This window comes from Elephas maximus, chromosome 3 (genome assembly GCF_024166365.1).
Source record: "Elephas maximus indicus isolate mEleMax1 chromosome 3, mEleMax1 primary haplotype, whole genome shotgun sequence".
Classification (NCBI taxonomy): Eukaryota; Metazoa; Chordata; class Mammalia; order Proboscidea; family Elephantidae; genus Elephas; species Elephas maximus.
The window spans coordinates 100,416,095-100,428,087 of NC_064821.1; the positions used below are offsets into that span (position 1 = coordinate 100,416,095).

The 11,993-nt window shown below is 44.1% G+C and overlaps 1 protein-coding gene across 1 annotated transcript in view; it reads right to left on the bottom strand.

Annotated features, from left to right (window-relative positions):
- Positions 1-11,068, bottom strand: part of PLPP3 (phospholipid phosphatase 3) — a 101,867-nt gene extending 90,799 nt beyond the window's left edge. The window contains exon 1 of the mRNA XM_049879371.1: positions 10,305-11,068. Coding sequence (XP_049735328.1) covers positions 10,305-10,443 — 139 coding nt within the window. The 5' untranslated portion in view covers positions 10,444-11,068. The remainder of the gene's footprint in view (positions 1-10,304) is intronic.
- Positions 11,069-11,993: the final 925 nt, after the last annotated feature.

The window sequence follows — 11,993 nt, forward strand, 5'->3', positions numbered from 1 at the left end:
TCTTCTCTCCTGGGATACATTCTTTTGAAAAAGATGGTGTCTGCTCAAGCTCAAATAAGTCAGCAATGATCTTTGGTAATAAGCACTTCCTAGAGGAAGTACCAGTTTGAACAAACGTTATATGTCAAAAAACTGCCTAGTCCTTCAAGTTTGCCCCGTGTAGCTCTGTCCTTACTCAGCTAACCTGCACTAATTTGGATTATAAATTAAGCCTGTTTGTCTTGTTCCTCTTTTGATTGGCAAAGGCAAGAGAAGGAAGAGAATATAACTCTCTGGAGAAATGTACCTTAAGAATAATACCAAACTTCCAACTTGACAAGTAAATATCAGAAATGCACCATGGTATAAAGTCAAGACCTTCATTTGAGGCCCTGCTCTTTTACCAATGTTGGACAATCGCTAACAATCCAGGTCTCGTGTTCCCCATGTGTATCAAGGGCTCTGAGGAGGATATGATGATGATGATGACCATGATGATGATGATGGTGATGGTGATGATGACAGAAGCTAAGGTCTGTTGAGTATTTATACACTATGCACTATATCAGGCATATTCTCACAACTTCATGAGGTACATACTATATCCATTTCACAACTTAGAAAACTGAGGCCTCAAAGAGATTAACTGTATAACCTAGTTTATATAGTTAATAGTAATGAGCAAGTGGCAGAGCCAAACGTTTAACTCAGGCCTGTCTGACCATGACCCTCCACCCTGTGTTTTTTCTCCTCTGACCTCCTACCCTTCTCTAGCTCAAAAAAGCCTGTTTTTATGACTGACAGGAAAAATGACCCTGGTATTGTTGATAATGAAATCTCCAAGGTATTTTCAAATTTTAAAGATTCCCTGAATCTAGGTAATGAAGAATTGCTCCAGTGGTATTCTCCTTTTTTACATCCACAGTGAGGCTTATTCGTCACATTCTAAACTGTTTTGCAGTTATTTATTTATAACTCTTGCCTATTCCACTGCCCAATATGATCCTTAAGACTCGTATTTATGTCCTATATTGGGTTTTATTAAATATTGTGTACATATTTGGACTCAACAAAATTGAAATACATGAGGTGGAATGAAATAGAAAAGAGTGAGTCTTTGTTGCATTAATTGTATTGTAAAGCGGGCAGAAGAGCTCTGGGTTGAAATAAAAAAAAAAATTTAATGATTCCTCACTAGTTGGTACCCTCATGCAAGTTACAGCACTTCTCTGAGCTGCAGTATCCTCATCTATAAAAGGGGGTCTCATATCTGTATCATATGTTTGGCCCGAATAATAAATATGCTACCTAGCACAGTGCCTCCATTTCTCAACAACACACGCAGAGCGCTCTACATGACAAGGATTTGACTATTTTCAGTCATTGCTGTTCTTTTAATTAGGCTTTTTCCCTGGACTGTCAAAGGACACAGATAAGAGGTGACCCTAAAACAGACCATTTCCCCAAATTCTCTCCTGCCCTTCCTAAGGTCTTTCTTTCAAGATGATATGGCCATCTCCCTTTCAAAGGGGAAGAATGCAACCACCAAAGGCTATTGAAGTTCCCGCACTTTGACTTTTCCAGACAGGGTCAGAAAACCTTCCACTGCTTCTCTTAAGTTAATAGAAAACATTTGTGTTCACTCTGCCTTGTTTTTTCTTAGGATTCTCCTCACATTTTTTCACCCTAATATATTTAAGGCAACTTTGCTGCCAAAAAATGAAAGGAGGATTTCATAGAACCATTAAGAAGGAAATTGGAAAGCAAAATCCAATTACTATGAATAAGAATAGCAAATTAATACCTGATAATGGTATAGTGCTTTTTAGCTTTTCAAAATGCTTTCGGATTTGTGATCTCATCTGAGCTTCACGACTTAAGAGTGCTACGATCTGTGCTTATTTTATAGATGTGGAAATTGAAGCCTAAACCAAAACCAAACCAAACTCGTAGTCCTCGAGTCGGTTTTGATTCACTGTGACCTTACAGGACAGAGTAGAACTGCCCCGTAGGGTTTCCAAGGCTGTAAATCTTTACGGAAGCAGATTGCCACATCCTTCTCCCACAGAACAGCTGATGGGTTTGAACCCCCTGCCTTTCAGTTAGCAGTCGAGCACTTTAACCACTATGCCACTGGGGCTTCTTAAATTGAAACTTAGAACTTAAATAGCTTTTGCCCAAGTCTTACCAAGTGTTATTTTTAAGTCAGAATTCAAACCCAGATCAGGATGAATCCAAAGCTTGTTTTGTCTCTACCATGTCAAGCTAACTTTGATCTTTTAAAGGAACATGCTCAGCTGCTAACCGAAGGATTGGAAGTTCAAGTCTACCCAGAGGTACCTTGGAAGAAAGGCCTGGCAAAAGGAAAAAAAAACTACTTGCGGAAATTCAGCCATTGAAAACCTCATTATTAAGCAAAGTTCTGTAGGGTCACTATGAGTCGGAATCGCCTCGACAGCACTGGATTTGGTTTTTTTTTGGTTTTCTACTCTGACATATATGGCGTCGCCAAGTCAGAATTAACTCAGTGGCAACTCATTTATTCAGGATTCTAATTTACTCTTTTCACTTTTGACCCGTGCACAAATTTCAATATCTCAAAAGAAAATATTTAAACACCTCATTTATCCAAAGAGGTCATTTGGCTGGCGACTTCAACTACATAGAACTCAGTTTAGGATGCTGAAATACACAAAATCCTAGCCTCTCAGCAATTAGAGACCAGAGGACATCTTGTCACTAAAAATCACAGGAGACCCTCACACCTCCCCTCACAGGTGATTTTTTTTTTTTCTTTGCAGAATTCTAGCAAGCTTGATTATCTAGATTCTCATCTTTATATTGAAAAAGAAAGACGTACTGGGCACAAATGAAAATATGAGCAGACAACCTAACAACGTGGAGAATGCCAGAACATTTAGTATAGTGAGGGACAAAAAGCCCACTACCATAATTCAATTTCTTTTGGTATCAGCCATTAAACAACATTAACTGGTCTGATAAGAAGCACAGATGACTTTATAAAATACAGAATCCCGGGCCCTACCCCAAACCTTCCTGAATCTGAATCTCCTCAAAGGGAGCCTGAGAATCTGTATTTCACACCAGATTGGTCTTATTATTGGGTGAGTTTGTGAAATACAAACATAGTAGACATTCCCAAAATAAACTATTACTCCTCAAATAATGCATACGGAATTGAACTGACACACAGGGTAGAACTTCTCCATAAATATAACTGGCTACACGGGGAAGAAGCCCTTGACTATGGTCTCATTAACATCATGCTGTGACCAACTGGGCTTGCCAGCCCAAACAACTGCACAGGAAGGGGTAAAGAAAGAATCTAAAATCGACAGGAAATCAAAAGGGCTAAAAGTGGAAAAGACCACCAACTCTGGATTAAGCAGTTTCCCACAAAGGCAGGTACCACCATTACCCGCTGCCATCGAGTCGATTCCGACTCATAGCAATCCTATAGGACAGAGTAGAACTGCCCCATAGAGTTGGTACCACCATTATATACCTTTTATATATAAGTGAAGGTTAGGGAAAAGGGAACAGAGAGCTAAGAAAAAAAAAAAAAGCAATTCTGGACAAAGAGGTTTTCAACTGTCCTAGAAATGTCAGCAGCGTTTACCAACTGAATGGTGCTTCCCTTCTTTATTGTGATCCATGCAGGCGGCTTGGCTAGGTTGCTCATCAGTTTGATTAATGAAAATCTGTTTCTATATTCTATGGTTCACATGGCAGATTAAGTGATTAAAACCTATTGAGTTACACATACTTGTTGAATATAATACCAGAGGGGCAAAAAGTGCTTGCTTACTTGTTTGTGATTGCTATAAATTTCAGGAAGCAGGTGAAAGGACACACATCCAGCCAAGGAAAAATTCAGCCAGTTTCTCAGCATACTGGACTAACTCCAGTAAAACACTGTGTTTACTTTTGCTCCAGAATTAACGGCTTTTGCTAATTTTCACCATTAAATCTTGTCTCAAAAAACAATACAATAATTCAGTTAATGAAGGGTGGTCTTAGAGAAGCTGTTGTTGTGTGCTGTCCAGTCAATTCCTACTCAAAGCAACCCCATATGACAGTAGAACTGTTGCATTGGGTTTCGTAGGCTGAAATCTTTAATGGAGCAGATTGCCAGGTCTTTTCTCCCAAGAAGCAGCTGATGGGTTCGAACCACTGACCTTTTGGTTAGTGGCCAAGTGCTTAACCACTGCACCACCAGGGCTCCTTTCTAAGAGCAGTGACTGGATTTCTACATTATAAGGTCTACCAGCACAGACTCACAAAATTGTTAGAGCTAAAACGAGTCTTATCCCTTGCCACCGAGTCGATTCCGATTCAGCAACCCTATAGGACAGAGTAGAACTGCCCCAGTAGGGTTTCCAAGGAGCATCTGTTAGATTCAAACTGCTGACCTTTTGGTGAACAGGTGCAATTCTTAACCACTGCGCCACCAGAGCTCCAAAAGTAATCTTAGAGGTGATCTATTCTCTTTGTTGCAGTGATAAAGACACCATAGCCCAAGAAAGTCAAGTGATTTTCCCAAAGTCACACAGCAACATAGTTGCTAGAACAAAAACAGAACCCAGGTCTCTGGGTTCCATTGTGATGATTCATTGAGCTAAGCATTGACGAGCTAAGCAGACTGTATGTATGCAGCAGACATTCGACAAATGTGTGATTACTCTCTACTAGAAACCAATCACAGAATGTTTAAGGGCAGCCTCAGAAATAATGCCACCCAGCCAGCCATTTTACTGATAGAAAAAACTGAGAACCATAGAAAACCAACCTATTCACAGGCACGCAACTAGAAAGTGGCACTGGCCAGACTGGAACCCACAGCTTCTGATTTCAAGTCTCCTATTCTCTTCACTTGGAAACCCTGGTGGCACAGTGGTTAAGCACTACAGCTGAACCCACCAGGCGCTCCTTAGAAACCCTATGGGGCAATTCTACTCTGTCCTATTGGGAATGTTATGAGTTGGAACTGACTCAATGGCAACGGGTTTGGTTTGGTTTTGTATTCTCTTCACTTAAGCGTTCTGCTGCTAACCAAAACGTTAGCCATTCAAATCCACCAGATGAATCCACCAGGCGCTCCTTGGCAACCCTATGGTGCAGTTCTACTCTGTCCTATAGGGTCGCTATGAGTAGGAATAGACTCGATGGCAATGGGTTTGGTTTTGGTTTATTCTCATTACACCACATTGTCTCCCGATCCTTATTAAAAGTGAAGCATTTAATAAAAACACATAATGACTTTACGTAATCCTTATAAGGAACCAGTTCTAGAATTTTATCTCAACCATTTTATTACAAATGAAGAAATTGCCAGATACTTTCTGGAACCAGCAAATTAAATAGCATGATTGCTAACCCCCTACATTCTATTATTTTACCTATTTGAGATTCTCTCCTTTTGCCTCATAACACTTCATTCACTGACTTTGTTTCCTTGTTCAAGAACAGAACGGGAGTCAAGCTTTGCAGACCAAACCTGACCAAGCACATGCTTCCCTGAACTTCTTCCACCCCTATCATAACTCAGCTAACCTACCTGCCAGTATCAAAAGCCACAGGAGGAACATTCTTTAGGAACAAAAGAATTATGAAGGGCCTTGAACAGAGAGCACAGGACAAAAAGCTGGACCTGTCTAACACGAGCTGCCTATCAAAGTGCCTGGGTGCCTGGGTTCAAAGGAAGCACTCAATAAATACATGGGTGGGGGAGAAGGGCATGGAAGCTCAGTTGGGATTTACCAAAACTCTGCATCTGTACTGCAGTCATGGACTATTGTGCATTCTTTTCTCTGAAACCACTGTCTCACGGGGTAAAGAGGTTCCTTCAAAAGCTCAATGCTAGAGCTAGCTCCAAATCAAAACGATGCCATAGAGCAAACAAGACCAGAAGAGTAGTACCACGTTTACCCACCTGCCTTGGTGCAAATGGGTACCTGGGAAACATGCAGAGGCAGGGCTTTCTGCAAACTTAGTATCAGGATTTTCTGATGAGAATCTGGGCTTCAGGATTCGACAGGTGAAGAAAGGAAATAGGGATGGACTCCAACCATGCTAAGCTGAGAATTAGGGTTCAACTCAAACTGACTTCAAGTGAGTCCCTGTCCTTTCTTCTCTGAGATTTGGTTTTCTTATCAAAAAAATGGAGATAATCTCTTCATAGGAGTTACAGTCATGACTAAATAATTTCACAAAATTAATTAATTTTAATGTAATTCTAAACAACAACAACAAAAAAAAACCCAGAACCCATTGCCATCGAGTCGATTCCAACTCATAGCGACCCTATGGGACACAGCAGAACTGCCCCATAGGGTTTCCAAGGAGCACCTGGTGGATGTGAACTGCTGACCTTTTGGTTAGGAGCCATAGCACTTAGCCACTACACCACAGCCTACCAAAAATTAGAAACACAGTAGATGCTCCTCCTTATTTGCATAGGGGTCATCTCTCCCATTTGCACGTTACCCCTTATACCAGTAACAATGCACAAAAAACAGGAGGCAATGCCTATTGCTTGACTGAAAGTAAAACAAAATCAACTTCAGAAAAAGTACTATGCAAAGATTCATAACTTTGCCTGCAAAATAATTAGTCGGCAAAGATAGCTTTTCAATAGGAGATAAACTCCCATTGGTGTACTCTGACATCGGATTGTTCTGGGCTTCAAACAAAAGCGTTTTTTTGTTTGTTTTCCACCAAGAATTTAACATCAAAAAATTATGTGAAACAACTTAAACTACTTGCATATCTCCACTTACATGACATTTATATAGCACATCAGCTTTTATTTTTTCCAGATACAGAAGCCGATTGCCTCATCTTTCTCCCTTGGAGCGCCTGGTGGGTTCAAATGGGATAGAACTGGTTCCTTCCAGTTTGAACCCCTGCTGAGAATCTGCCTTTCTACCCCAGATATGGAAACCCTGATGGCGTAATGGTTAACTAAGAGCTAGGACTGCTAACCAAAAGGTCAGCAGTTCGAATCCACCAGGCACTCCTTGGAAACTATGAGGCAGCTCTACTCTGTCCTATAGTGTTGCTACGAGTCAGAATGAACTCAAAGGCAATGGGTCACGGGTAATCCCAGATATACTGAATCTGAATCTACATTTTAACAAGATCACCAGGTGATTCTTATATATGATAAATTTGGAGCCCTGGTGGCACGGTGATTAAGAGCTTTGCTGCTAACCAAAACTTTGGCAGTTCGAATTCACCAGCTGCTCTTTGGAAACTCTATAGGGAAGTTCTACTCTGTCCTATATGGTTGCTGGGAGTTGGAGCTGACTTGATGGCACCTAGTAACAACAAGAGCTGCTCTACTAGTGGTTCTCAGGATTGATCCCTATGCAGCAGCATTAGTATCAGTTGGGGACTTGTTAGAAATGCAAATTCTCAGCAGGGGTTCAAACCAGAGCAAACCGGTTCAAAGCCCTGGAATGAACAGAAAACTATGTCTCTTTTTAATACATTAGTGCCCTATAATGCAGGCCATATGATCAATAAACTACATAAAAATTAAACCATAGTGACAGTCTCAGGCAAAAAGTGAACCAAGTAGAAACAATTTTTAAGACCGTGGTGTGCAGAATATTAAAATCACATGTTGTGTTATTAATTTTTCTTTTGGAAGCCAAATAGAGTTGTCCTGCTTAAATTTCCCAATTAAATATTTACCTTTTCAAATAGCTTTTCCTCTTGAAGGTGTTAGAAAGGCATTTAATCAGTGATATTGTACTTCAGGCTATACCTAGGGGAGACACTGATCAATAAGTGACTTTGAAAATAACTTTGTTGACATGGTTTTAATGACAAGAGATATATCCCCCTTAAAACGAGCAGCTATGTGCCTCTCACAATAAAATACGTAGTCCTGATCTCCTTAACGTTTTTAGGTAAACAAAATCATGTGTTCGGATATTAGAAAATAGGGAACAAACCTAATGAACAGCTAGGTTTATTTATACGAGCTTTCTGAAGACAGTAGGATAGCTGGGACAGATGGACTGAAACCAGCAAAAACACACCTTGCTTTTGATCTTCAACACACGTCTGAGTATGTGTGTTGGCTTTCTATGTCTCTGGCTAACCTATAGCTCCTAGGTGTGTCTTTTTGCAAATCCCTTCACATTTCTTTTTCCATGAATAAAAAGGCACCATTTCTTGGAACTGCCTTCTGAAATCCAAAGAGTGGAAGGAAGGAGGAGGACAACGAAACTACAAAGGCTGTCAGGCATGTTCTAGTCGGCTTTCCTAATCACAAAGTAGGAGGGAGTTGGGCTTCACAGCACAGGTGCACTCCGAAAAGAACTTACCCCATCACCAACAAAAAACCAAGTAAACACTTGGAAGCCCCAGGCAAGTTTACAGCAAACAGCCTTGGAAACTCTATGGGGCAGTTCTACTCTGTCCTACATAGGGTTGTTATGAGTTGGAATCGACAGGTCAGCACTGGGATGTCCTCCCCCAGGACCTGGGAGGGTCTTTCAAAAAAACACAATAGTTTGGTTTCAAGACTTTTAAGTACTAATCTGCTCCATGGTGCATAATAATAAACTAGGCTCCTACAGGAAGGGAGACCCCCCCCCCCCCAGTGACAATTCCTTTACACAGCATCTTAATGTTTAATTTATATTAGGTGCCGGGAATGGGTCTGCCACTTGAACTGTGGTGACCTTTCTTCCCCTCCACACAGCACAATTTTGCCTTCAGCTGTCTCTCCTTATCTTAAGGGGGCTGTTCTTATTTTTAAGTTCTAAGAATCCCATCTTTCTTTCAAAATTTACTGTGGGCAGTTCAAGCCAAAGGTAGGAGGATGCAGGATGCAAGTTAGGGAAAACTACATGAGTAAGGACCCTGCTAGAAAAAGCCTCATCAACACAAGGGAAGGCTAACTAACTAACTCCAGCATAAGAAGCATCAGTTTTCAGTCTGCACGGACAAATTCATTTCAAAGGGCACTTAAGTCTCTGTGCAGGAGTTCTATTTTAAGGGAACTGAAGGGGGAACACAGATGTTTCTTCAGTTAGCAGAGTTGGCAGAACAGCTCCTGGAGCAAATCCGAGTTCTTAAAGCAGGAAGGGGCTCCAGCAGCATCTAGTTCAACCCACTCATTCAACAGATGAGGAAACTGAGGCCTATGAGACAGTTAGGTGGCACACCCAGCAGGTAGCAGAGTGGCAGTCTTCTGATGACAAGTTCTGCACACTTTCCATTACACCAGGATTCGCTTAAAAAAAAATTTTTTTTTTAAATCCTAGCTGACTTCAACCTTGGAACTACTGCAGATTCATGTCAATAGCTCCCCGCCCCAGTTCATAAATCCTCCTCACTCTCCCACTCCCATTCCTTTGACTCCCACCCATTTGCTAGCTGAGGCTTCCAAATAGTTTGGAAAAGAGAAGTAGATTGACTAGTGCCTCAACTTTCTGGGACTGCAATTAATTTTGGCTCCAAAACATGACCGTGGCTTGCCTAACCAGTGCCTCAGTTTCTTCGTCAGTGAAATGGGACTCCTCACCCCTACTGCACTGAGTTAGGGAGAGGGTTAGTTAAAGCAGATGCCCCTAAAACTGCCTAGCACCTGGCACACAGTAGGTGCTCAAGAAGGGATTGCTGAATGGGAACCCAGCACCAAGCCGGGGGAGAGCACCTTCCAACCCCTGGGGGGTGTATAGGAAAGAAGCCGGGGAAAAGGCCAGCTTGCCAGCCGGCCTGGCCAAAACAGCACCGGCGGAAGGGTTGGATGTTTACATACAGCCGCGGGGAGGCAGCTCGGCTCCAGGCAGAAGCCTGAAACTCCGGGAGATCCATTTTACTTGGACGGATGGCAACAAGTGGTATATTCGCTGGCTCTAAAACGTGATTCAACCAACTTCGCCGTTCTGAAAGAAAAAACCCACACCGTCCATGCGATTTTGCCCGGGCTTCGGAAGACGCGATGCGACTTCCAACTGGAGAGGACTTTAAAGAGCCCCGAACGCACAAGCACTTCCAGACACTTTACAGGCCAGGGAGTCAGTAGACTCAGGGGGGCAGGGAGCCTCGGGGCCCCGAGCGGCGCGAAGGCTCCCCGAGCGGGCAGCCGGGGCCTCCCGGAGCTGACAGCGCGAGCAGGCGGGCTGGGCAGGCGAGCTGGCGGCCGCGCCGAGGCGCTGCCCGGGAACGCGGCCGCCGGGGCCCCCAGCCAGCGAGGAAGCGCCTAGCCCTGCGCGCCCGGACCCGGCTGGGCTGGGACGGGCGCCGAGGGCAGAGAGGCCGAGGGACCGCGGGGCTGGGCTCACCCATGAAGAGGCAGAAGAGGTCCAGGCAGATGAGCAGCACCCGCTTGCTGCCGCTCCTCCTAGGGTTGTTGTTGAGAGCCGGGCTGCCGCCGTTCTTGCTCTCCGGAGCGATCGCCTTGTCGTACTTGTAGTTTTGCATGGCGCTGGTTACGGCGCGAGCCTCCCGCCCCGCGAAGACGTCCCGCAACAGCAGCCGCAGACCCCCACGCCGGGTCGTCTCCTGGTCGCTCCGCCGCCGCCGCCGAGGCTGCTCCGGAGAGTGGCGGGTCGGCCCCGGCTCGGGGCACGGCGGCGAGGACGCAGCCCCGGCTGCCTGCTTCCGAGCTGCAGAGAAGTTTTCGTGGAGGCCGCCGGTGCTCGCTGCTCTCCTGTGCGCCTCTGCGTTTCTCTCGCAACCTCAGTTCGTTCAAAAATCCAGAGCCAAGTCGCGAGCAGACACTTTTGCAGACCTGTGGCCCTTCGGGCGCTCTGGGTTGGCGTGTGTATGTGTGCGAGCGACTGAGTGGGCAGCGCGGGCGCTGGACCACCTTCCTCCGCAGCTGGTTACTTAATGAATGAGAGCTGCGCTGAGCCCTGCAACCCCGAGCGGCTGCACCAAACACCAACTTTTCCTGCTGCTGCTGCCGCGGCGGCTGCTGCTGTGATCGCCTCGGTTTGTTTTCTGCACTTTTATTTCACGAGGTCCTTTAAAAAAAAAAAAAGAGAGAGAGAGAGAGGGAGAGAGAAGGACCTCCTTACTTGGCTCTGATGGGATTCCGAAAGCACAGCCCCTTCCTTAAGCTGCCTAAGACGCGGGATAATTAAGGCCACATTTTCCCCCACCCCCTTAAAAAAAAAAAAAAAAAAATCCTAAAAGGAAAAGTTACTCTTCAACCAGAGAATCCGGGAGCCCCTAGCGTTCAGAAACGCCAGCTTGTCACAAAAGAGGCGGGGGAGGGGGGGGGGACAAAAAAAAAAAAAAAAAACACTTTTTCTTGCCGACCTTGGGTCAGGCAAAAGTTGGTGCTGTGCAGATAAAATGCATTTCTCCTCCCTTACGAATGTTGGGCGTCACGTCTTTATTTTGACGCGGATTTTACTGAATTGTATTATCCTGAAAACAATTAAGGAAAACTTCTTTTTTTTTAAATATTTAACACCCGCGTAGGACTGTGCTAGATTCTGAGGATAATAAGATGAAAACTACTGAAGCCAGACCGCCTGTATTTGAATCCTGACTGTGGCTGTAAGACTTTGAGGAAGTTACTCAGTGTTCTTGTGCCTCGGTTTCCCCGAATGTAAACCGAAGATAGTAGCAGTTTCTACCAGATAAGTCGGTGTGAAAATTTAATGAGCTAATTTATGTAAGCCCCTAGAACTGTGCCTGGTGCATAGAACCACTTACTATCCAGTCCATTCTGACACATAACAACCTCATGTGTGTCACAGTAGAATTGTGCTCCATAGGGTTTTCAATGGTTGGCTTTTAAGAAGTAGATTGCCAGGCCTTTCTTGCGAGGCACTTCTGGATGGTTTCAACCCTCCTACCTTTCGACCAGCAGCCCAGCATATTGTTTGCACTACCCAGGGACTCCCCCAAGTGCATAAAAAAAGTGCTATATAGGGGTTAGCCATTATCTTTATTTCTGCTGGGAGGATTGGGGATGAAGGATTCCCAAGCCCTGAAACACCTTCAAGCATGCATGGTTG